The 25,895-nt window shown below is 48.8% G+C and overlaps 1 protein-coding gene across 4 annotated transcripts in view; it reads right to left on the bottom strand.

Annotated features, from left to right (window-relative positions):
* The window catches only part of ABCG1 (ATP binding cassette subfamily G member 1), an 81,183-nt gene extending 67,903 nt beyond the window's left edge, over window positions 1–13,280 (bottom strand). Inside the window, exons 1-2 of one of the 4 annotated variants that reach the window (XM_040483856.1) lie at window positions 13,231–13,280; window positions 12,223–12,270 (exon numbers count right to left, since the gene is read on the bottom strand). In XM_040483856.1, the coding sequence (XP_040339790.1) occupies window positions 12,223–12,225 (3 nt within the window). In that variant the 5' untranslated portion in view covers window positions 12,226–12,270; window positions 13,231–13,280. The remainder of the gene's footprint in view (window positions 1–12,222; window positions 12,271–13,230) is intronic. The other 3 variants (XM_040483858.1, XM_040483859.1, XM_040483860.1) reach the window with 3 other exon arrangements.
* Window positions 13,281–25,895: the final 12,615 nt, after the last annotated feature.

Consider the following 25,895-nt stretch of genomic DNA (forward strand, 5'->3'; position numbering starts at 1 on the left):
GCCCCGCCCACGCCCCGCCCACGCCCCGCGATTGGCCGGCGCGCGGGGCGGGGCGGGGCCGGCAGGTGCGCGTGCTCTTGTTTTGCTCCTGCGGAGGGCGGCGGGCCCGCCGGCTGAAGTCCCCCGCTCTCCCCCGGCGCCCCGCGCCCCCGCCTGGCCGGCATCGCGGTCCCTCCCCAGCCCCGGAGCCCCCGGGGTCCGGAAACTCGCGGGGGCTGGGCGGGCGGCCCCGGGCGTCCAACTGACAGCCGGGGTCTCCCTCCAGGACCGCCGCCTCCGAGCCTGCGCGGCTCTGTGGATGGGGCCCGAGGGGGCGTCAGGAAGGAGGGTAGAGGGACAGGGCGTCTTTTCTTTTCTGTTTTCACTGTTGAGCACCTCTCTGCCAGGTAGGAGCGTGAGGACTAGAGAAGAAGAGATGGCCGGTCCACTGCCCTCCGCACTACAGCTCCGTATCTGGGGTGACGCCCCCCTCCTCCTCCACTCACTGAGACGGTGCAAATTCTCATTCCTGGTGCACTGTTGTGGCCAGATGCAGAACTACTCTTCGGTTAACAAAGGGGACGCCGGGTGAAGGTGCCCAGGCCTCTGTCCTCGCCCCCGCCCATCGGCCGCACCCCAATAAAAAAAAAAGACACGGCTTGTTGCCGGCGCCTGGCTCAGTACGGCCCACAGCTGTGTTCAGGTAACTGCGTACGGAATGGAACTCCAGGCACCCTCTCATTTGGCCCCAGACTGGAGTATCAGATGGCCTGGCGTCTGCTAAAGCCCTTATTATATATGAGTGGGTCCATTTCCTGGTAACCATGGTGACAAGACATTCTTACTCCCAGTCTCGGAGGCTAATGCTTTTGTTCAGCGGTTTGCATGTTGGGTCCGCAGGTAGGAACGCATTTTTTCTCACCCCAGCACACCTGGCTCACCCGTCCCCCCACACCTCAAAGGAGCCAAGTCCCCATCTTTCTCCTCACCTAGAAAGAAGTCAGGGTTTCTCCTGCCAGGCAGGTGGACTTCACACCCAGGGGTCTGACGACCATGGCCAAATTCTCCTCTCAGATCAAAGGAGGAAAGGGCGTTACAATATACGAGTTCCAGGGGAGTGCGGCCCTGCTTTTGTCCGAATAGTTTCGCTTGAAGGCGGACGCGTTACCTCGATTCCACCTTTGGCCAAGACGAAGGAATCCTGACCACGGTATTTTCAGGGGCCACTGCGCACGGCGGGCCCAGCAGGCTGTGTGGCGCCTTACACGTAGTGAACGGGGAAACCAAAAAACTCCCAAGTGTTCTGGAAAGAGGATTCAAATCCACAAACCTCCTGGGGGAGAGATGAGGCCAAAAGGCAGAGACAAAGGGGCCTGGCTTCTGGGGCCCAGGGTGGCTGACCAGCCCTGCAGCCCAGCACCTGCTCTGGGGCAGATGGGATTTCTCCCTGAGAACATGCCTGGACACTGCCCCGCTCTGTGGTCAGGGCAAGTAATGTGACATCGTAGTCCCGTTGTGCCGGCCTCCATTCTCTGTCCAGCATCCATTGTGTTCGCTCCCAGGGACATGTCCGGAATTTCCTTCTGGAAACCTCCCCACCCCCCCCAGTTCTGTGTTATGCAATTTATAGCACTGGTTGGTCAGGAACTAGAGGTGTAAGGCGATGCCTGCTGGGCTTCAGGGGATGGCCGAGGGGACAGCATGTAGGAGCTGAGTATGAAGCCAGGGAGGGAGGACAGCGGGAAAGCGGGGCCTCGTTGGCGTGACTCGAGCTGCCGGCTTTCCCATTGCAGGTGCTGAAAGGGTCCTCACTTCTACATCTGCACACTGGGTAATTAGACTCTCAGCCACACTGGAACTAGTGCATGTCGAGCACTTCCCACCACGCATGGCCCCTGGCAAGCAATCCAATCCCAATCCTCTGGTGCCAAAGCAGGGAATATGCAAACAGCAGACTAAGTCAGATCTGTGATGTTTGTCTCAGGACTCTAGGTTGTAAGTAACAGAAACTCAACCCCAACTGGGCTATGTGAAAGGTAATGCGTCGTCCTAGGTTCTTGATCTCTAGCTCTTTCCACGCCTCCACCGTCCCTCTGCTGCCCCCCCCCCCCCCCCCGCCCACCCCCAGCAACGCTGTCTCTGCCCAGCCCACCCAGCAGCTTCAGGCTTGCACGAGCCAAACGTCGATTGGCCTGGTCAAACAGGCCACAGAGGAGAGCAGGGGAACCGTGCAGAAAGGTTAGGACACGGGTGCTTCACCGAGGCCATTTTGGAGCACTCTGAGTGGACGTGTGTGCGCCACGCAGGCAAACACAAGAGAAGCTCGTCACAAGACTGGCCAGTCCAGAGCCCAAACCCAGTAGGAATTTCTGCTAAGACACCACTGACAGGCGGGCCGGGCCTAGCTTGAGAACCTCCCGTGGAGAGGCACTCCCCCAGCATGTGGCCCTTGCGACACTAAGCAGCCGTCATTGCCAGCAATGTCATTGCCAACATGTGCCCAACTGGACTCCCAGTCACCCTGGGTGATCCGTGATCCACGGTCACAGAGCCAGCCCTCCTCCCCACGGTAGACCCTAAGTTGTTCGATCAAGGCCCTGTATTTCTCTCCAGGCCTTTGCCTAGAGATGGAAAGTCCCTGGGCCCCCCCATCGTTGCTTCTTGGACCATGCCCCTTCTTCCCGCTTACCTTCCCCTGTGTGGGTTCCATTTACCCAGTGTCCCTCATGAAGCTTGGGGTAAACCACTGACTGCCTATTCAAGGTACTCCCTCCTCTCACTGGGAAGCCAGTGTTCCCAGGCTCCACTCGGACCACCAATAAGAACAAGCTTCCCCGGGGCAGAACCAGCTCCCTGAAATCCGGGGGACACGCAGGCCAGTGGACTCAATCACCAGGGACTGAATTCACTTTCTTTATAATTACGTACTCACAGTTGCCTAGTTGGCCTGTTATCCCCCAAATTCCATTTTAAAGGCTGTCCGACTTATCTCTGCAAGATGGCCAGCCACTAAGGCTGGGAGATGGGGGGGTGGGGGCACCCTGAGGACTTGGCCTTGGGTGCAAGTGTTCTGCCCTTGGTGTCCAGTGAAGGGAGGGATGGGTAGGTCAGACATCCAGACGGGCTCGTAACGGGACTGCGGACTGACACAGGTGAACGTCTGCAGGGAGCCGGCCGCAAGGGGTGAGTCTGGCTTAGCCTCGTGGACTGCCCCAGCCCTGCAGGTCCCCAACACAAGATCCCTCCAGAGCAATCTTTGGGGACATCCCATGGCTTCCCAGCCTCCCCACTCCCAGCTGGCGAGGAAGACATCTAATGAACATATTCTCTATTAATACGGTCTTCTTCCTATTTTGGCGATTTGGTTTCCAGCAATTTTGACCTTGAACCTTCTTTGTTTACAGGGTGGCTGGCTCTGAACTGATCTAAGCGGACTCTATCGGCTGCTTTTCTTCTGCTCAACAACAGAGCTACACCAACCTCAACTTCGTTTTCCAGAACCTACGACTTTAGCCCCATCCCCCACCCCGCCTTAGCAGACACGCAGAGATTGCCTGCTCTCCGCATTGGAACACAGGATACAAAACAGAGAAAACCTTGCCCTATAGTGTAGTCAGGCGGTAGCCACGGTGGAAAGCTGAAGTTCTTATCCAGATTGGGTATGTTTGTAACTTCTCCCGTGAACTCACCATACTTCAGGGATCCTTCTTTACCTAAGCTGCGCAGCACTTGCTGTGTGGTTTAGGGGAGAGGCAGAGTGGGGTGCACGGGCCTCCCGGCATCCCCTCCGGGGTGGAAAAGTGCCTGTCCTGCCCATCTTCCAGCATAAGAACATCTCTCTCATTTCACACACCAACGTTTCATGGAGGAAAACACAAAACCACACGGGTCTCCCTGCCCAGTGTCCAGCGCCCCTTCCACTACACCTGTCTCTGCACAGTGACAACGTGCCGGCTAATGGGACTTCTTTCCCCGAAGCCTTAAGGAAACTGGGTTTAGGAGGGGACGGTGGAGAGAGGTGTTTGCTAGCTTTTCTTGCTACAACCCAGAGCTCTGACTCTGAAGGTGAACGTTTTCAGACAAGTAAAAGCAAATATAGCCAGCAGGAAAGGGGCTTGTCACTCCTCCTGGACTCCTGGCTCATGGTGGGGGGGGGGGGGGAACGTGGTGGGGACCCCTGGGCTGGGCCAGCAGGGTGAATCCCACCCCTGCTGTATCCCAGACCTACGACCTCGCAGCAGGTGCTAGAGACCTACCTGGGGTCGTGGCCCATGCCTTGTTGGCTTTTCTGATCCTTTCTCTGTCATGTTAGCAGAGAATTAGGGCCATTTGGGCCTTTTCTGTCTCTGTTTACATGACAGCCAATGCCTCCACTTTAAAATAGGAAGAGAGAGAAAGAAGGAAAGTACAAAGCTGAGGGAGTGAGATAGAATGAGAAAGAGAGAGAAGGTGGGAGGGGTGGGGAGGGGAGTTAGAAAGAATATTAAGAGGTTGGAGCAGGTGCAGAGGAAAACCATGTCCCAGCCCTTGTGGGCAGAGATGGGAAATGGCAGAAGACATATACGGTGTGTCAGGGAGGGCAGCCTAGGCTGGACCTGCGTAGCAAACTCTATAAGCTGCTTCATTCTAAAGAAACATTGTTTTCATCTCCATGGTTTGCTGGGTTCCTGTTTTGCTGGCCCTCCCGCCTCTTGCCACATTCTGTCTCCAGTCCCGCAGTGCACCCTCTGGCCCAGTCCCCAAGGGGGCCTCTCTCTCCTCACCCTGCTGGGGGGGGGGGCAGAAGAGGGGCTGCAGGTGCACGCAGGGTGGAGGGAGGGAGAGGGGGTGCGCCAGAAGATGGAAAGATGAGGTCAATGAGGGATGCTTGCAGGAAAAGAAAAATGCAAGTAAATATTCACAAACTAAATTAGGAAGTAGTAAGTGTTGCAGATTATTCCTGTTTTCCTCCATTAGCACAGAATAGAGAGTGGCAGGAAAGTTCTAGGAAAACAATCTCCACAAATGAAGAAAGAAAATAACATCTGGCGATGAGATGACCTCCAAAGCTGAAGATCAGGGCAGAAGTCTCAGAGACAGACACAGGAAAACTCCTGGAGGCCTCCTCCCACACATAAATAAAAGCCTTCCACTGAGCCCTTTCGAGCTTTCCGGTTGGGAAATAACCAGTAACCCGTGGAGTGCACCCCACTTTTCCTCCATGGAGCTGCCCTCCCTCGATCAATCCTAGAACGCAACCCCCACCGGGAACCAGTCAGAACGTTCCATCCCTCGGGCCACTGCATTTTTTCTGGAGAGGATTTGCGAGCCCCATGGAGCCATCAGAGTTGTCCCGGGGACTCGCCAGGGCCCTGAGAAGAGAGTCGACCTCCCCACATGGCGGCCATCTTCCCTGTCTGCACGGCAGGACCCGCTGGGCACCTTGAACAGGTCCGTGCCTCTCGGCACCTCCCTGACCGCAGCTGCGAAGAGAGTGACAGCTGTGTCCACCTCATAGGATCATTTGGGAGGATTAAATGAGTCAAATTTTTGATAATCACGTCTGACTCATAGTGTGTGTCTTTTAAATAAATGTTGGTCACCCTCATTAAGAGACCCAGCACTTTCCCTCTGACCTTGAACTAGTGCGAATTAAGTTTCAGTCATTTGAAGCCTGAAAATCTGATTAGGACACACAGTCTGTTAGAAGTCAGGGCCCCTAAGCCAGTCTATGGGGGAGACCTCACAACGAGTTTATAGGTCAACCTCATAACCCTTTATTGCCTTAGCCTCTGTTCACCCAGGCACGTGCCTTATCTCCCCCAGTAGGTCATAAATCCCAATGCTTCTGGAATGTTTCTTTGTCTCCAAAATCATGCTGGCATCTAGCCAGCGTAGGTGCTTGATAAAAATCATGAGTTATGTTGAACAACCTCTAATGTTTTGGAAGGCGCTCGAACAGGCATTGTCCCATGTGACACTCAGGACGTCCCCTCAAGGTAAGAAGGCAGATGCCCTCACTGGAACACACTAGGATCTGACACTCCAGCCCCAAGGACAGGGCAGACCACACTTTGTTTTTCTCAGCAGTCAAATAATCTGCCCCTGGTCCCTGGAAGGCAAGGCCTCCATACTGTGCCAGCTCCGGTACAGACCTACCTTCCTTACTCCAAAGACCACCGGTGGAGTCCAGTGTGCTCTTTGCCCTGAAGTCCTCTTGCCTCCCCGAGACGCCTGAGCTCTCCTGTGATCCGCAAACCCCACCTGTCCCCTCCCCAGCCAGGGGATGTTTTTCCTGAGCCGCCTCCCTCTCTCCTCCCCTCCCCGCCCCCCCCCCCCCCGCCCCCAACTCCCCAGGAAGACCTGGGCAATCACCTACTTGAACCTGGGCTTTTGGAAGCAAAAATTTGGTTGGGGAGATTATTTTCTGCATGGCTGGAAACTTCTGGGCAGGCCCCTGCAACTCACAAGTCCCCAAGGCAAGAGAGAAACAATTTAATTAAAAAGATTTGGCTACTTTTTAAGGGAAGGGAGGGAAAAATAGCTAAAGCAAGGAAATTAGCTTCCGAAATTATCTCAGTAAATGATCCTGCCTTGGAAACACAGTGATGCAGGTTCCGGGAGGTTTGGAAACCCCGGGTCTCCGGACTCTTGCTGAGTACTCTTCGCACTTGAGCACCACACCTCTTTCAAACAGGGAGAGAGATCTGAAGAAGTGCGCGTTCAATGTGTTAAAAATCACAGGCACGCTAGTGGGGGTGGGGATGGGGCAGATGTGCTTTTCTCTATTCCCCCCACCGAAGCACGGCTAAAAACTCTGGACATTATACAAAACAAAGGTGAGGAGACCATGGCCCAAGGACCTTGGGGGATCCAAGGAAGGCAGCTATGCTCACCACTATACCACCAACGCACGCCTTGGGAGACCCAAGGAATCACACTGACCCCGGGTTTTCTTTGTGACTCATATCCCAAACACTCATTTGAAGAAACCAACAACCTGGAAATGCTAATGGGCACAAACAAGAAAAAAAAAAGCCCTCCACCCCAAACAGCCAAAAGAACAGAAAAGGGGCACCCTAGAAATATAGACATTTTTTCAGCAATTACTGCTCTACTCCAGTCAAACACTACATGATAAAATGTGGCCCCATCCCACCTACACCAATAAAGATGAGTGGCGAGCCTAATTTCTGCCCTCCTCAGGCCATAATGGAGCACCAGAACCTGTCCCCATCCCTGGTCAACATGGTGGCAGAGAAGACCATAAACGGAGGCTGGAATCCGTCCGCACCAGGCAGTAATGAGGAGCCTCCCCTTTCCTCACTGGGACGGTGGCAGAGGAGACCCAGTAGAGTCAGGACCTTCACCACCGCCCAGTGTCAACAAGCACTCTACATTCTCCCCAAACCATGGTGCCAGTGGAGATCAGGTGGGGAGCGTAATGAGGTCCCCTATCTCTCCCAGCCGGGGAGGTATGGGTGGAAGCCAAGAGGGGATCCAAACTCCAATCCTTCCCAGCAGTAATGAGGAGCTCCTCCCTTGGAGGTCAACAAAGACCGAGCAGGAAACCTGGACTTCTACCCTCATCTGGCGGTAATGAGGCAGTGCCGTCCCACTTCTCTTACCTTCGTGATATCAGAGGAAGCCAACCTAAGCAGAAAGCTTAAATGAGATCTAAAGTTTCATTACATAATATCAAAAATATTTAGGTTTCCATCAAAATTCTCATTATCCAAGAACCAAGAAAATCACAATTCAAATGAAAAAAAGCAGTCACTGGATGCTAACATCAAGGTGACAAAAAATACCCTGATTACCTAACAAAATTTAAAAGCAACCTTCATCAAAATGCTTCCGTGAACAATTGTGACAACACTTGAAACAAAGGAAGACAGAAAGTCTCAGCAAAGAAATAGAAGATGTAAAGAAAATGAAATGGAAATTTTAGAACTGAAAAATACGATACCTAAAATGGCAAACTCAGCAGATAGGCCCAACAGCAGAATGGAGAGGAGAAAGGGAAGAATCAATGAACTGGACAATAGAATGACAGGAATTACCAGTCTGGACAACAGGGAGAAAATGGCCTATACATGAGCAGAGGCTGAGGGCTCTATGGGACCCTAACAGAAGATCTAACAGAACACCTATAGTCTCAGAAGGGTGTTTGGAGGTTGGAAATACTCAAAGAAATAATGGCTAAAAACCTCCAGATTTGGCAAAAGACAGAAACCTCCAGATTCAAAAGATTCAAGAAGTGAAGTAATTCCAAATAGGATAAATCCAAATAAATCTACAACAAGACATGCCATAGTCAAACTTCTGATACTGAAGACAGTGAGGGAGACATGACATCTTACCTGGAAAGAAAAAGCAATTCAAATTACAGCAGATTTCTTATTGAAAACAACAGTGGTTGGAAAGAATTGGCACAACATTTTTCACTCGTGGAAAGAGAAGAACTATCAACCCAGACTCTTATATCCAGAAAAAAAATCCAGGAATGAAAGGGAAATCAAGACAAATTTAAGAAAATATGTTACAAGTACACATACCCTAAAAAAAACGGCTGAAGGAAATTCTCCAAAACATAAAGAAAATGGTAAAAGAAGGAAGTTTTGTACATCCAAAAAGAGAACGAACACTTTAAGTAAAAATATGAGTAGGGGCGCCTGGGTGGCGCAGTCGGTTAAGCGTCCGACTTCAGCCAGGTCACGATCTCGCAGTCCGGGAGTTCGAGCCCCGCGTCGGTCTCTGGGCTGATGGCTCGGAGCCTGGAGCCTGCTTCCGATTCTGTGTCTCCCTCTCTCTCTGCCCCTCCCCCGTTCATGCTCTGTCTCTCTCTGTCCCAAAAATAAATAAATGTTGAAAAAAAATTAAAAAAAAAATATGAGTAAACAAAATAAACTTTTCCTTCCACTCTTGAGTTTTTCAAATTGTATCTGATGGTTAAAGCAAAAGTTGGAAGTATTGTTTGATGTGCTTCTACATGTGTGTAAAGTAAATATTTAAGACAATTACATTACAAACAAAGGAGGGTGAGGAGGTATAAGGGGAGGCAAGATCTCTACATGATAACTCCAACTTATAAAACCATGACACTAAAAGACTGATGTCATGTAATGTAATACCTAAAGAAACCACTAAAAAAGTAATACAAAGAGATGCTTTCAAAACACAGAGAAGTCAGAAAGCAATTCTAAAAAAAAAATGTTCAAGTGACTCCTAGGAAGGCAGAAAAAAGAAAACAGGAAAATGAAAAACATAGAACGTGGAAAATAAAAAATAAAATACATACTTAAGCCCAGCATGTCAATACTTACATTACATGTCAATACTTACAGGGGCACCTGGGTGGCTCAGTCATTTAAGCCTCCGACTTTAGCTCAAGTCATGATCTCACGGTTTGTGAGTTCGAGCCTGCTTCAGATTCTGTGTCTGTCTCTATCTCTGCCCCTTCCCTGCTGGCTCTCTGTCTCTGTCTCTCTCAAAATAAACATTAAAACATTTTTTTTTAAGTGTAAATTACCCAAACAACAGAACTACAAGGTATGTGAAGCAAAATCTGATAGAACTGAATGAAGAAATAGATAAATTCACAATTACAGCCGGAGACTTAATCGCCTCTCTCAACAACCACTAGAACAACGAGACAGAAAAATCGGCAAGGATACAGAACTCAATAGCACCACTGAGCAACAGGATCCAATCAGTATTTATAGAACGCTCCAGCCAACAATGGGAGGATGCACATTCTTCTCAAATGTTCGTGGAACATGTGCCAACATAGATCTTATCCTTATAAAACAATCCTCAACACATTCAAAAGAACTGAAATTATGCAGAGTGTGTTCTCTGACCCAAATGGAATCAAACTAGAAATCAATAATAAAAAGATAAAGGAAAATCTCCAACACTTGGAATGGAAACAGTTCACTTCTAAATAATCCATGAGTCTAAGAGGGGATCCTAAGGGCAAATGAAATACAGTTAACTGAATTAAAATGAAAGTACCTGTATCAAAGTACACATGTGAGGACTACATCAGTGTGGAGTGGAAATGTATAGTGCTAAAAGCATATTTTAAAGTTAAAATTTCCTCATTAAAAATGAAGAAAAATCTCAAATCCATAATGTAAACTCTTACCTCAAGAATGTAGAAAAAGAAGAGAAAAATAAACCAAAGTATAGGGAATCGTAAAGATATGAGCAGAAATCAATGAAATTAAAAATGGAAGAATAAAGAAAATCAATGAAACACGATCATTTAGAAATGATCAGTAAAACTGAAAAACCTCCAGCAAGACTGACAAAGAAGAAACACAGAAGACACAAATTACCAATATTAAAGACAAGGCAGGGGACATCAATACAGATCCTACAGACATCTGGAAGACCGTAAGGCAACAATACAGACAACTCTGCACAATAAATTTGACAATTTAGATGAAGTGAATGAATTCCTCAAAAAAGACATAGGTTATTTGAATAGCCCTATAACTATTTAGGAAATTGAACTCATCATTTTAAAACTCAAAAAGAGGAAAGAAGGAGGTAAGGAAGGAAGGAAGGAAGAGAGAAAGAGAGAAGGAACTCTCCAGGCCCAGACAGCTTCCCTGGAGAGTTCTACCAAATGTTTGAAGAATTCACACCAATTCTATACAATCTCCTCCAGAAATAGAAAAGGAGGGAACTCTTCACAATTCATTTTATTTAACTAGTATTACCCTCGTATCAGACAAAGTATTAAAAAAAGAAAGACTACAGACCAAAATCCTTCATAAATATAGCTGCAAAAACCATTAACAAAATATTAGCGAACAATTCAACAATATACATTTAAAATGATACACTATGTCCAAGTGGGGTTTATCCCAAGCATGCAACTCTGGTTCAATATATGAACACCATATTGTAGTACACCATATGAACAGACTAAAGAAGAAAAATCATACAATCGTGCCATTTGATGTGGAAAAAGCCCTTGACGAAGTTGAACACCTATTCATGGTTTAAAAAAAAAAAAAAAACACTCAGAGAAATAGAAATAGAAGGCCATCGCCTCAACTTCTAGCAATTGCACTCCTGGACATTTGTCCCAGAGAATGAAAACTTACATTCCCACAAAAATTAGCAAGAAAAGTTTACACAGTTCTATCTGTAATAGCCAAAACCTACAAACAACCCAGATGTCTGTCAATAGGTCAATAGTTAAACTGCCGCCCGTCTATAATATGGATCGCTACTCAGCGATAAAAACCAAAGAACTATTCAATACCCAACAACCTGGATGGATCTCTAGAGAATTCTCCTGGAAAAAGCCAGTCCTAAGAGGTTATACATTGTATAATTCCATTCATGTGACATTCTTGAAATGGCAAAATTACACAAATGGGGAACAGGTTTGTGGTTGTCAAGAGTTAGGGAGGGGATTGAGTGGAAAGAAAGAGAATGGAGCTATAGAAGGGGGGGCGATGAGGGACCCTTGTGTGGATGGCATTCTGTATCTGGACTCTATCAGTGTCAGTATCCGGGATGTGATGTTGTACTGCAATTTTGCAAGATGTTACCATGGAGGGAGCTAGGTAAAGGGCACATAGGGTCTCTCTTTGTTCTTTCTTACAACTCCATGGGAGCCTGCAATTAACTCAAAATTCAAAGACTAATTTTTTTTTTTTTTTAAGTCACAGGACAGTCCTGAGTGAGGCCACTCCAGATGAGGTGGCCTTAGACCACCCTGTGGCAGAAAATAGACGTCGCATGGAGCATGGGGAGTGAGGAGGTGGGTGGTAGAGTTTTATGGATGAATAGGGAGAGGACACGGAACCAGAGAGCACTGGGTCACTCAGGACCACACGGTGGGCTGCCGGGCAACGAAGCATTCATGACCGTTCTTTGTCAACTGTGAGGGTGAGAAGGTGAGGAGGGATGGGACAATGTTCTTCCTCCTTACTAGAAATTATGTGTGTGTGTGTGCACAGGCACCCAGGCACCTGCAGGGACAGTGATGGATAGGATGCCGGCCCCGTCATTAGCCATCTGTGGTGCTGAGCCGGTCCTAATGTCTCAAAGCCTCAGTCTTCATCAGCAAAATGGGAATATCAAGAGCACCACCGTGGCAGTTGGATAAGATGGGGTAGTTACAGTGCCTGGGAGCTGAGAAGAGGGAAGAGTGGGTAGCTCGTGTGCCCCTAATATCGTCTTCCAGGTCCTCCGACCATGACCTTCTCCCACCCTCCCCCCACTGTTGTCATTACTCACCATCCTCCCAAATGGCTTACTCTTCCCTTCTTCCTGTGATGAACAGTTCTGTGTGGGAAAAATGGGTGCATAAATGTACAAAGCAACTCCTAGCTCAGAGTGACATTTCAATATCAAGTGTTAAGGCGTCAGTATGGTAGTCAAAGGTTAAAACTTCTAGTTATAAGATAAGTAAGTCCTGGAGGATGTCACGTACGTAGGGCACGGTGAGCATTACCGTATGGTGTCTTTGAGAACCGCTAAGAGAATAAATCTGAAATTTTTTTTTCATGTTTATTCATTTTTGAAAGACAGAGAGACACAGCACAAGCAGGGGTGGTGCAGAGAGAGAGGGAGACACAGACTCCCAAGCAGGCTCCAGGCTCCGAGCTGTCAGCACAGAGCCCGACGCGGGGCTCGAACCCACGAACCGGGAGATCATGACCTGAGCCCAAGTCAGACGCTTAACGGACAGAAGCACCCAGGCGCCCCACTAAGAGAATAAATCTTAAAAGTTCTCCTCACAGCAAAAAACTCGTAACTATGCGAGGTGATGGGTGTCGGCTACGCTTATCGTGGTGATTCTTTTGAGATACAAACATTATCAAATGGTTATATGGCACACTTCGGACTAGTACCACATTTCCTGTCGATTCATTCTCAATAAAACTGGAAAAACATTAAGGCATCTTACTTTTCCTTGACAGGCAACTCATCCACACTTACAGACTGGCTGTGTTTCCCTCACTGGCCTGTGGGCTCGGAGGACAGAGAGGCGCTGGCCCATTCTCACTGAGCCCCAACATCCAGCAGACGCCTGCCTCCTACATGGCTCTCCAGGATTTGCCGGCCGACCGATCTCAGTCACAGGCACTTCACGTCACAGCTTACATTATACATTTTTGTCGGTGCCCGTACTAACACACACGACATCTTTTCTTTGATCTACAACTGGCTACATTTACTGTATACATTTATATTTAAAAAAAATTTTTTTTTTTACTAAAAAGCACCTTGTCAGCGACTTACCCACAAGCTTAGATGTAAACACTTCCCAGGGAGCCCTTCTGCTGCAAAACAGACCCCTCTGCACGCAAGGTATTTATTTTGCCATTAAGAGAGGAAGTAGCATCTGCCTTATGCAGGCCAGGATTTCAATTTTCATCACTGCAGACATGTGAAAACCCCCAAACCAGAAGCCATGATTTCAGTTTCTGTTCTGTGTCCCTACAAAACGAATTGTTTGTTTTAAAAGGGGCATAATGCAATCACATGCGTAATAATATTACCAGTGCAATGGTTCCTGCAGCAAACAGGAAGCATGAGAGGTTACTAAGGGTCAGTCTGCTCCCTCTGGGGTTACTGTCACAAAATAGCACCTGTCTGCCCCCAGACTGGCCAAGTGCCCGTCTACGGGTAGCTTCCCGCTTTTGGTCAGATGATAGATTGCACATTTCGGAGCGCTGTGAAATTTATTTTTTTAATGACGCGCGTTTAAAACAATTAACAGCAAAGACTGCAGTTCATCAGGGCCTTGAGGGTAATAGTCAAGGATAAAGGGAGCATCTCCTAGTGGAAGGTCTAGAATAACTTACATAACATCATATCACGATAACTCTGGTCAATGATCGTCGCTGCAAAGTGGGGACGAAGTGAGCTAGTGAAGCACCTGAGAGCTCAGGGCTTTCGGGGAGAGCAGCCATCACTTAATAGCAAAAACTGATAGCCTTAGAGGCCATGGTGGTTTCGAGAATAGTGCTTTGAACTTTACAGCTGCTAATTCACTTAATCCTCATCACAACTGCATGGGCCAGACACTATTACTATCCATGGCGGGGAAGTAAGGCACAGAGAGGTTATGTAACTCGCCTGAGGTCCCACTCTCCCAGTACCTGATCTCAGAGCCTAAACAGTCAAGGCTGGCTCCAGAGATTGCAACATTTTTCCCCCGTAAGAAGGATTTCTTTTCACTTTCTAAAGTAGAGCACAAAAATGTCAATGTCAGGATGGGTGAATTTTACATGTCTCTACACTTGGATACTCACCGCCCAGATCGCGATATAGAACATTTCCATCTAGAACATTTTCACCGTGTGACCTGGATCGTGTGCCCGATCCCAATCAAGCCCCGCCTCTGAACACAAGTACTACTCTGGCTTTGATCAGCATCGATGAGTTTTATTTGTTCTGCACCTTCATATAATTGGCTTATCGAACGTACTTCTTCATGTCTGGATTCTTCCACTCGCCAGGGGGTGTTTGAAACCCATTCACACGTGGATGTGTGCGCACCCCCAGCTCCTTCCTTTATAGTTTGCTTTCCTGTCTGCCACAGGCGGGCAGGTGGCCTGTGTCCGGTGTTCAGCCATTAGAGTGAAGCTGCTGTCATATCGGCCTTCCTGCACGTCCTCTTGGGGGACACGGACATTCATTTCCCTTGAGGAAAAGTCTGGCAGCGAAATCCCTGGGCTATGAAGTAAGAAGGTTTAACTTTAGTAAATCCTACCGATCAGCTTTCTACGTTTCTACCGATTCATACTCCCTGCTGCTTCACACCCGTACCGTCACTGGGCATTTTTGGTTTTTTAGAAAACGTGGCCACCCTGACAGGTGTGGGGTGATTGTATCACCAAGGTTTTAATTTCCTTCCTGTACTGACTAGTGATCGTCAGTTCCATTTCCCCTCATTTAAAAATGGCATTGTTTTGTCTTTAGTCTTGGTCTATAGGATTTCTTTTTGTTGTTATCAAGACTTTAAAATTTTTAAGCAATCTCTACACCCAACGTGGGGCTCGAACTCACAACCCCGAGATCCAGAGTCGAACGCTCCACCAATGGAGCCCGCCAGACGCCCTTGTTGGGTAGGATTTCTTGATGTAGTCTGCATACGTGTTCTCCGTCCCATCGGTATGTTGGAAGTGTGTTCTCCCAGTCTGAGGGTCGCCATTCAGTTTTTTGTGTTCCTCGTTTTCATAAAATCCAAGTTCTCACTATTTTATTTTCCTTGATGGTTATGGGTGGGGGTTCTATCTGTAGGCGTGCCTTCTTTATGAAATCTCTGCCTACGACAAGAATATGAAAATATTTTCCTGTGCTTTCTTCCAGAAGCACCATCGTTTTGTTTTCACAGCTAAGTTTAGGATCTGTCTCAAAAATTTTTTTAACGTTTTATATATTTTTGAGAGAGAGAGAGAGAGAGAGAGAGAGAGAGCAAGCAGGGGGTGGGGACAGAGAGAGAGAGAGAGAGAGAGAGAGAGAGAGAGAGAGACAGAATCCGAAGCAGGTTCCAGGCTCTGAGCTGTCAGCACAGAGCCCAACGTGGGGCTCGGACCCGTGAGCCGTGAGCTCATGACCCGAGCAGAAATCAGACGCTCAACGAGGTGCCCCTAAGTTTTAATAATTTTTTAAAATTCTTCATCCTGGTTGGATTGAGTTTCTTGAACCTATGGGTTACTACCTTCCATAAGGTTTGGAATATATTTGGCTACTTTTCCTCCAAATACTGCTTTTCTCTCTCCATCCCCCTCCCTCTGTCTCCTCTACACCTGTTTGCTATCGGTCATGTCCTTCTTGCGATTTGTTCTGGGTTTATGATTTTTTTCCTCTCTGTGATTCATTCTGGATACTTTCTACCGATCTCTCTTCAAATTTATTTTCTTGTGTTCCGCCGTATTCAGTCTGCTGTGAAAGCCACCTGAAATACCCTTGTTTAAAATATTTATTTGTTCATCCAGCATGTCCGCTTGGTGATTTTCGTAGATTCCAATTCTGCGAAATGCCCCTTCTTTGCATTGATTTTCTCTACCTTTTACTCTATGCTTCACATATTTATCATAGCTATTTTGATGTCAGGGGCTGCTAATGCTTTTTCTGAGTCATTCTCTGAAGTGTGACCTTTAAACATGTGAGCCATTTCCACAGAGGAGGTGAAATGGAGCTTGTCTCCTGACTCATACGGCTCCTGGTGCTGTGTTACTTCTCACCTACAGTGCGTGGCTGTTTCGGGGGGGGGTGCTTGTCTTAGGGTGCTGGTATACATTTCCAGGAACCGGTCAGGAGACGGGCGTTGCTATCCACCCTCAGTAATAACACCGATGCAATAACCCAAACTGTGTGGTCACTGGACATCAGGAGGCGTCTGTCCCTCCCACAAACCACACTCAATTGTCTTGGGCAACACCAAGTCTCTAGATAAAAATTAATTTTCGGGCGCCTGGATGGCTCAGTCAGTTAAGCGACTGACTTTTGATTTCGGCTCAGGTCATGGTCTTGCTGTTTTGTGAGATCAAGCCCCACGTCGGGCTCCATCGCTGGCAGCACAGAGCCTGCTTGGGATTCTCTCTGTCTGTCTCTGTCTCTCTCTGCCCTTCCCCCAATCGAGCTATCTGTGTCTCTCAAAATAAATTAAAAAAAATCATTTTCACCATTCTCTCTCCTTGAATTTGCCCATCTGTATTGAGGATCGCCGATTCGCCCATTTACAAACCACAGTTTGAGTACGATGGCCCAAAATGAGGTTTCTCTGTAGAATCTTCTGGGAGAGGGGCTCTTTCAAAATTTCACTACCTCCCTTCACCCCAGACCGTGAATCAGCTGCAGTGGGGGAGCCGGGAAAGGGGTCCAGGACCAAGCCTTGGAGCCACTGCTGGGCCACTGGAGGCAGACCAGGACCCAGGTGTCCCCACCTCTTTTACAACCCTTGGCCGCCACTCTACCCACATCGCTGGGAGCATTGCACCCCAGCAGGAAATGGCTGAACCTGTTTCCTAACTTGACCTGCTGGCCTGAGTCTGTCCAGCTGCCCGGGCCCTCTGTGCCTGTCACACAGGGTCCTGCGGTCTGAGGTCACTATGGGGCAAGACTGTGGCATACAGACTGAGGCTCTCGAGGACACAGAGATGAGGGTGGGGCTTCCCTGATGAACTGCAGGGTAAGAGATGAGAAGTAAAAGGTGCACTCGAGTCAACTGCTTTATTTATTCTCCAAAAAATGTCCTGGAATGTTTTCTTGATATGCCCAAGGTTAAATGGGCTTGATAAGAACAGGCCTCAAAACAAAACAAACAAACAAAAAAGTAGGAAGTTGGGGGCGGACCCTTTTGTCCCCAACAAAGGAAGAGGGATCCTAGGATGCTCCCAATAAACGGCAGCAGATTCTTTAAACAAATGTTTAATGTTTATTTATTTTTGACAGACAGAGTGCAAGCAGGGGAGGGGTGGAAAGAGAGGGAGACACGGAATCGGAAGCAGGCTCCAGGCTCCGAGCCATCCGCACAGAGCCCGACGCGCCTGAGCCCACGAAGTGCGGGATCATGACCTGGGCCAAAGTTGGCCACCCAACCCACCGAGCCCCCCAGGCACCCCGACAGCAGCAGGTTCTCACAGCCACCTCTCTCTGTTGAATTTTTTCAGAACAAGGACACTGGAAAAGCACGTAAGAATAGCTCACGCGGTTGGGATTGAAAAACATACATATACAATTTGATGTAAGTCACAAGGATGCTGGCAAAAGAACCTCAAACCTGCTCTCACAGTGGGGACAGTCCCAGTGGCCACGGGAAGGGCTGTTCGTGTGACCCCGGAGCCAAGAGGAGAGACAAAAGCAAACCCAGCAGGTGCCTCCCCAGGGTCAGAGGACTTTGAAGCCAGGGTGAATGGCTGTGGTCTGATGTACTGCAGCTCTCCCCACGGTCAGCGTTCACGGGGACGGGTGTTTGTCGTGGTCAGGTCTCCGGGCAATGACAGTGGGGTCCGGGCTAAGCCGAGGGGGTGGGTGGTACAAGCTGGTGTGGAGCATGGAGCAGCTTGTGGACAGGGCCCCCAAACCGTCCTGTGATGTCTAGAACCCGTGAGAACCAACCTTGACGGCTGAGCATCTAAGAAACTTCCAGCCGGGCAGTGGCACTGATGTGGGGACAGAGCGAGGCTCTGTTCTGGCCTCCCCGTCTCGAGAGCCTACCCTTGAGGCCATGCCCACCCAACACCGAACATGCGCCCCTGTTGTCAGGACGTTAGCTTCCGAAGGCTTTGCTTTCTGAATCCTAGAAATCCCAACTTAAAATTTTGACTCTTCAGTTGGGTGTCCGACTTCCGTTCAGGTCATGATCTCACAGTTTGTGAGTTCGAGCTCTGCATCGGGCTCTGGGCTGACAGCTCAGAGCCTGGAGCCTGCTTTGGATTCTGTGTCCCCCTCTCTCTCTGCCCTGCCCTGCTTCTGTTCTGTCTCTTTGTCTCTCTTTCTTTCTCTGTCTCTCAAAAATGAATTAAAAACCACTAGAAATTAAAAAAAAAAAAAAAGGCTTCGACTCTAGAATGCCTTCACAAAATGTCGGTGGAGCATTGTACGGAAAGGACTTTTCCCACTTCGCTTGGCCCCTCACCGGCCCCGCACCCCAAGGACTAGCAGCCTTGCCCCTCCACCTCGCCTGGCCCCATTCCACTGGGGGACACGCAGGATCCGGAGCGCTGGCAGTCCCCGCGCTGGGCGGGCCAGCGGTCTCCCTGGCTTATTGTTTAGAATTTAGAAAGCACTTTCCCATAGACACAGGGGTTAGGTTCCCAGGCCAGGCATGAAAGCCCATTCTTGTTTCACTTGTAGATAAACTGCATTACTGCAATTCTCCACCCGACCACATTGTGGAACTCGGTATAGAAAGTTCTACCACCCTACGTTTGTTGGAAAATATCCCCAATTCAGTCTTCGACCTCCCAGACATGGGGTATGGGCTCCGTCTCCCCTCCTGCAAGAGACCAATCTTCAGCGATGTGGGCCCTGGGGCTCCCACCTGCGTCCAGATGGGGGCTGGTGCGTGGACCACCATGGCCCAGAGGTGGCAATGCCAGGGCCACAGAAGCAAAGCCAGGAATTGAGGGAAAGAGCAGAGACCCAGGCTGAGGCAGCATTTCATGCATAAAATTATCAGTAGGTTCTGGAAGTGGAGCCTTGAGTCCCGTGCTGGTTTGTGATCTCTGTCACAAGCTAGGGCAGATGAGATGCACACAACCAGAGGTCCCGGTCAGGACAAAGGATCTAACCCAGAGGAGGGCAGGGAGGGTTCATCTCGAAGGCTAAGTTGGGTTCATCACTATGGCTGTCATTGTCTCAATGCCCGTCAAGCTGAGTCTGGGCTCAGCAGAACCCGGAGCCCTGATCGATCAGTGATGTCTGCCGAGGGAAGGGGCAGGGACAGTCCCTGCGTGTTTGCCAATCCTGGCTATGCCCTCACGGGGAAAGTCAGGACCCACCGTATTTTTAGAATTCCCCAAGGAAAGGTGTGCTTTTTTTTTTTTTTAATTTTTTTTTCAACGTTTTTATTTATTTTTGGGACAGAGAGAGACAGAGCATGAACGGGGAAGGGGCAGAGAGAGAGGGAGACACAGAATCGGAAACAGGCTCCAGGCTCTGAGCCATCAGCCCAGAGCCTGACGTGGGGCTCGAACTCACGGACCGCGAGATCGTGACCTGGCTGAAGTCGGACGCTTAACCGACTGCGCCACCCAGGCGCCCCAAGGTGTGCTTTTATACACAAGACACTCGGATAATTTTCGGAGGTCGATCATAGAAGCGTTACTTATCAAGGCTTCTACAGTTGGGCCCGTGAATCTGAAAATGTTGTATGCCAGATGATGTCTGTACAGTGTGGGGAAAAAGAACGTGGTCACGTGCTGGGGGAAAGGCTTTGCTATACCTAAAATTGAATGTTGCCTGGACAGCTGAAATCACTACTAGTGAAAGGTTCACATTTCTTACCATAGCGTCCAGAAAAGCACAGCTACATAATATACGTGTGCCCACTGCGTCCTGAACCTGAATTTGTACTGTAATTTTATCTTACCATACTTTATGAGTCATCATAATTATACATGCATGTATTGGGGGCAGTAAAATAGTATTTTGTTGATCGATTTACAACATAATTTGAAGACGCTTTCTCTCCAAAATGCTAACATTCTATTATCGTCATGTAAAAATGTTTTTCCTCTGCAACGACCCCCTCAAACTGTGTGTTTCAGTGGGTACTTTTCCCGAGCAGCTCCCGAGGTACAACCAGATGCTCCAGGTCTCATGGGAAGCACACCGTGAATCCTGAGTGAGGGAGGGTGTTTCTTCATAGCAGAAACCTCAACACTGCGGACACCCCACTGGAGGAGTTCGCTTCGCACAGCCCAGCTCAGAACCAAGACAGGGGACTGTGGACCCAAAGGCATTCATGTGACCTGCAGTCCAGTTGTCCAGCAGAGCTCGTGCCGGCCCTGCAGCTTCAGGTGGAACGAGCTGGCTTGTTCCCCCACCCCTGAAGAGGTCAGGTCTCCCCTGAAATCCACTGCAAACCTTTCATGCTTTTTAAATAAAAAAGGTGTCTTGTGATTAACATAGTGAGCTCAACTCACATGAAGCAACCACATTTAGGATGTTCTTTTGAGTGATCGCATGAAAGATGGATGGATGGGTGGTGGATGGATGAATAGATGGATGGATGGATGGACAGAAGGATGCATGGATAGATGACGATAGATTTTCAATGAATAAATTCCCAGCCTAGGCCCCTCTTGATGGTCTGTATTTGGCTTCCCTTCTTTGGTGGAGGCAAAAGCCCCTGGCTGCAGATTTGCTTACGTTCCAGAACCATCTCTGTAACAGCTGGCTGCCCTGCTCCTCCACGGCTTCCTGGCTGTCACAGCCTCAGCTGTGACATTTCATCATGGGAAATGCCCTGGTGGCCCTTCTTGGCCTTATCGTTGCTAACGCTCCCACGGGCCTTCTCTGCCCAGAGAGGACAAGGGGACACCGGTCAGGCCCCTGCACCCTCTATAGTCTGCCGCCTCAGACTGCAGATGGCTGGGCAGGTGGCCCTCCTGGACTCACCAGGACATTTATTCCCGTTGCTTCCCCAGTGAGCCGCCGCTGGCATGGGACAGACCTTGGGGTGCTGGCCCTGCCTGGACAGGAGAGGGTGCCCTGGCACCCTGCCATCCCTCCGGCCATCACTGGGCTGCAGAATTAAGTATAAATATGGACTTCTGATCAGCCACTTAAACTGGCTTGTTTATAATCCCTAATCTGTTTTGCACACCAAATTTTAATACGTCACATTTTCTCCCAAGTAGACGTCTGTAACTGTTTCCATCATTATGAAAATAGTAAGTACCTTTTATCAAGCACCTTCCACATGCCTGGCACCTCGCTCGGCTGTTTACATACTTTGTATCCTTTACTCCTTAGGACACCCTAGAGGGGAAGGTGTTATTTCCGGGGACCACGTGTCCTGGTTTTCCCAGCACTGGGGACGGCAGTAAGAGGGGTCCCTGGGACGTGGGACTTTCAGTGCTAAAAGCAGGATGAGTTGGTCGCCCTATATTATCCCCACTTTATGAGAATGTGCTCTGGATAATGGCAGTTTTGAAAATTTGTTGAAACTTAAAAAAAAAAAAGCGCTCTTCCCTATGATTAATTAACATACTGCCACGTGCCCTTGAAAGAATGCATTTTCTGCTTGTTTCTGGCCACTGTTGTGAGCAACTGGGGCTTGACCCAGCTGGGACCTGTTGGGAAGGGTGTAGAACGTTCTCTGTCCAGGGAATGAAGGTTTGGGGTTCCTGCCTCCTGCTGGTGCATCACCTCCAGGGCTAAGCAGCGAGTAGGGTCCGGCTGACAACCTCCTTCCAAGGCATCAGAGAAGTGGGGGCAGGGCCTGGGAGACGTGGGGCTGGGCCCGGGGAAGCTTGAGGTGAGAGCCATCGGCAGGAGGGGAGCAGAACCTGCAGGCACCTGTTTGCCAAGGCCACGGCCATCACCAGGCAGAAGCCCATGGACCTGAGCCGCGTACGAGACCTCCGGTGCAATTTGTTCTCTAATTTATTAAGGTCTGTTTGGCATGTATTACCTCCTTCCGTTTTCTTTGGGCTTTATTTGCTCACTCTTTTTCGGACTTCTTACATTTGGGAATCTAGTCCATTATTATTTTAGCCTCTCCTTTTTTCGAGTAGAAGCTTTCAGGGTTTTTTTTTTTGTTTTTGTTTTTGTTTTTAATTTTTTTTTCAACGTTTATTTATTTTTGGGACAGAGAGAGACAGAGCATGAACGGGGGAGGGGCAGAGAGAGAGGGAGACACAGAATCGGAAACAGGCTCCAGGCTCTGAGCCATCAGCCCAGAGCCCGACGCGGGGCTGGAACTCACGGACCGCGAGATCATGACCTGGCTGAAGTCGGACGCTTAACCGACTGCGCCACCCAGGCGCCCCAGCTTTCAGGGTTTTGAACATCTCTTTGAGGAACATTGTTTCTATATCCCTAAGAATTAAGATGTAAGTTTAATATGGCTGTTTAAAATATTTTCTACCAGTGCATGGGCGGCTCAGTCGGTTGAGCGTCTGACTTCGGCTCAGGTCATGATCTCACGGTTCGTGAGTTCAGGTCCCGTGTCGGGCTCTGTGCTGACAGCTCAGAGCCCGCAACCTGCTTCGGATTCTGCGTCTCCCTCTCTGTCTGCCCCTCCCCTGCTCATGCTCCGTCTCTCATCTCTCTCAAAAATGGATAAACACTTAAAAAAAGAATAAAATATTTTCTAACTTCAACATAGTTTCTTTTTTTGGCCCAGGAGTTAGGGGTGGATATATTAATTCCCCTTCATATGTCTCCTCCCCCCAAATTACCTTCGTGGTTAATTACTCACCCAAGTGTGGACAAAGAATGTGATGTTAACGAAACCAAACGTGAAGTTTTTTTGAGACCAGGCTTGCGCCCCATTCTGTAGATGTCCTGCGTGTGCCTGAGAAGTCCCTGTGTTCTCTCATAGGGTGAGATATCTGCATCTCAGTGTATGAAGGTGTTTCTGGAACTCTGGAAGACAGGGCAGGGTGGAGAGGCCTCGGACGGACACCCCCAGGGGAAGCCGGCAGGAGTGAGGACGGGCGGGGGGTGGGGCGCCTGGGTGGCTCGGTTGGTTGAGCATCCGGCTTCAGCTCAGGCCATGATCTCACTGTTTGCGAGTTCAAGCCCCGTGTCAGGCTCCTGTCCTGTCATCCTATCAACATGGAGCCCGCTTGGGATCCTCTGTCCCCACCTCTCTCTCTGCCCTTCTCCTGCTCACATGCTCTCTCTCTCTCTCTCTCTCCCAAAAATAAAATAAACATTTAAAAAAAAAGTGAAGATGGGCTCTTCGGACGGGGGCCCTCGAGCTGCAGCCCATCAGGGTTGCCGTGCCCTGTGAGTGGAGCTTTAGTGTGGACGCTGGCACTCTTATTTTCCTGCTCACGCTTTGCTTTAAATGTCATTTTGTCTGATACCGATATGTATTCTTTTGCTAATATTTTCCTATTATCTCCCCTTCTCTCTCCCTCTACTTTTTAATAGAAAAACTCCTGAGCATAACAGCAGACAGAACGGTGCAACAAACCACTTCGTACCCTCGACCCTGCTTTAAAAACCTGTTTTTAATCTTCAGAGGGAGGAGTCGGGTTTGAGCAGAATGAGGGTCGTCCACATGGGGTGGAGAGGAGGAACCAGAGTGAGGTGTGCAAGTGTCGCCACCCAGGCTGCGGTGCCCCAGAGGGGGGTGAGGGGCGTGTCCTCATAGGGGCTGCTTGTGTCCTGATAAGTCTGTCCTACTCTCTGTTCCTTATGTCTTCAGGATTGATTTGAGGCGTGGAAAGACCTTCTCCACACATTCTCAGTGTGCCGAGACCATTAAGAAAGGTGTTTTGTGGGGCGCCTGGGTGGCGCAGTCGGTTAAGCGTCCGACTTCAGCCAGGTCACGATCTCGCGGTCCGTGAGTTCGAGCCCCGCGTCGGGCTCTGGGCTGATGGCTCAGAGCCTGGACCCTGTTTCCGATTCTGTGTCTCCCTCTCTCTCTGCCCCTCCCCCATTCATGCTCTGTCTCTCTGTCCCAAAAATAAATAAACGTTGAAAAAAAAATTAAAAAAAAAAAAGAAAGGTGTTTTGATAGTTTCGTGGAAATAAGAACATTCTGGAGGTGGGCAAGTCCTGGTGGAGAGGCCTGGACTCAAACCTGCAGGCCTGGGACCTGGCCGCCTCTCTCCTGTGCGCCCTGGACAAACTGTGGAGTCCTCTGGGCCTCAGTTGCCCTATCTGCATTGCAATTAAATTACAAATCAACAACACAAACACTTCAAAAGCATGCTTAGAAAATGCAAACACTTTGCTAAGTGACTCTGGAGTCAGGAAATTATGGTAGAAATTAGGAGGCCTCGGCTCCCCCGGAATGGAGGGCTGGCGAGAACACGTGATTTGGTAACAGCTAAATATCATCCCCAGAAGCAACAACAAAAATCAACAAACTTAAAAGTGAGTTCTCTGTAAAAACTCAGGAAACAGGCAAACCCCCTAGCCTGAAAGCTCGAGAAGAGAGGGGGCGGGAGGGGGGAGGGAGAGAGGGAGAGAGAAATTATGACTAATAAGAATGAAAAGTGGGATTTAATTACAGCAAAAAACTAAAGGGATACATTTAAGAGATACTATGAATAACTTTATCCAAGGAATCTGAAAACAGCAATGAAATGCATCATCTTTAGAAAGGTAAAAATCACCAAGATTGAATCAAGAAGAGAAAAGCTGAAATAAACCCTTAACCTTTGCAGCAAAGAACTCGGTAGCCAAATTCTCCCGCCTCCCCTAGGCGTCCCAGACTGATTTTCAGGTGCACTTTATCAAATCTTCATGAAATAGATCACTTTCATCTTACCTTTTACACAAATTGTTTCAAAGAGAGAAAGAGAGAGAGGGCTATACAATTTGTTGTGAGATGCTGGTATAAATTTGATAAGGAAATTGGCCAGAGAAGATGTGTATGTGCAACTCAGCCCCAAGGACTTACTACCTAGACTATATAAAGAAATCCTACAAATTAACAGAAAAAAAAAAAAAAAACAAAAAACAACTCTATCATTTAAAATGGGCAGAGTAGGGGGCGCCTGGGTGGCTCAGGCAGTTAAGCATCCGACTTGGGCTCAGGTCACGATCTCGCAGTTTGTGGGTTTGAGCCCCGCGTCAGGCTCTGTGCTGGCAGCTCGGAGCCTGGAACCTGCTTCGGATCCTGTGTCTCTCTCTCTCTCTCTCTCTCTCTGCTCCTTCCCTGCTCGCACTCTGTCTCCGTCTCTCTCAAAAATAAAGAAACATTAAAAAAAAATTTTACAGAACATAACATGGGCAGAGTAGGTGAACAGGAAATTCATGGAAGAAACCCAAGCATCCAATAAGATGCTCACACTGGTTGGTGAGCGTGGAGCTGGAATGAAACTATGACACCCCACCTCATGCTCCTCGGACTGGCGGATACCTGAAGTCTGTCAATGACAAGTGTCCCCAAGCACGTGGAGAGGCAAGACTTCTCGGACCTTCCGTGGGGCGCAAAAAATGGTCCAACTACCTTGGAGGGCAACAGGGCGGCATTTGGTGGATTCGAAATTTCGTGTTCTTTACAACCTGATTCTTTTCAAAGCTGAAGGAAAGGAGGCACGCAGTCCTGGCTACGTGGCCAGTGCGTGGTGGCACCCGGCTCTGTCCACCGGGCATTCGCCTCTCAAATGAGGAGAACCATCATGTACGGTGGTGATTCATCTCTTAAGGGCGTTTGAACATTTTAATAAATCAAGACTTTTTTCTCACTCAAATGATTGTCTCATGATTACAAAAAAGAAAAACTTCCAAAGTATTTAATCCCAATAGAAGATCTAACC

This window comes from Herpailurus yagouaroundi, unplaced genomic scaffold, assembly GCF_014898765.1.
Source record: "Herpailurus yagouaroundi ecotype Mexico unplaced genomic scaffold, PumYag 162, whole genome shotgun sequence".
In the NCBI taxonomy this organism is placed as follows: Eukaryota; Metazoa; Chordata; class Mammalia; order Carnivora; family Felidae; genus Herpailurus; species Herpailurus yagouaroundi.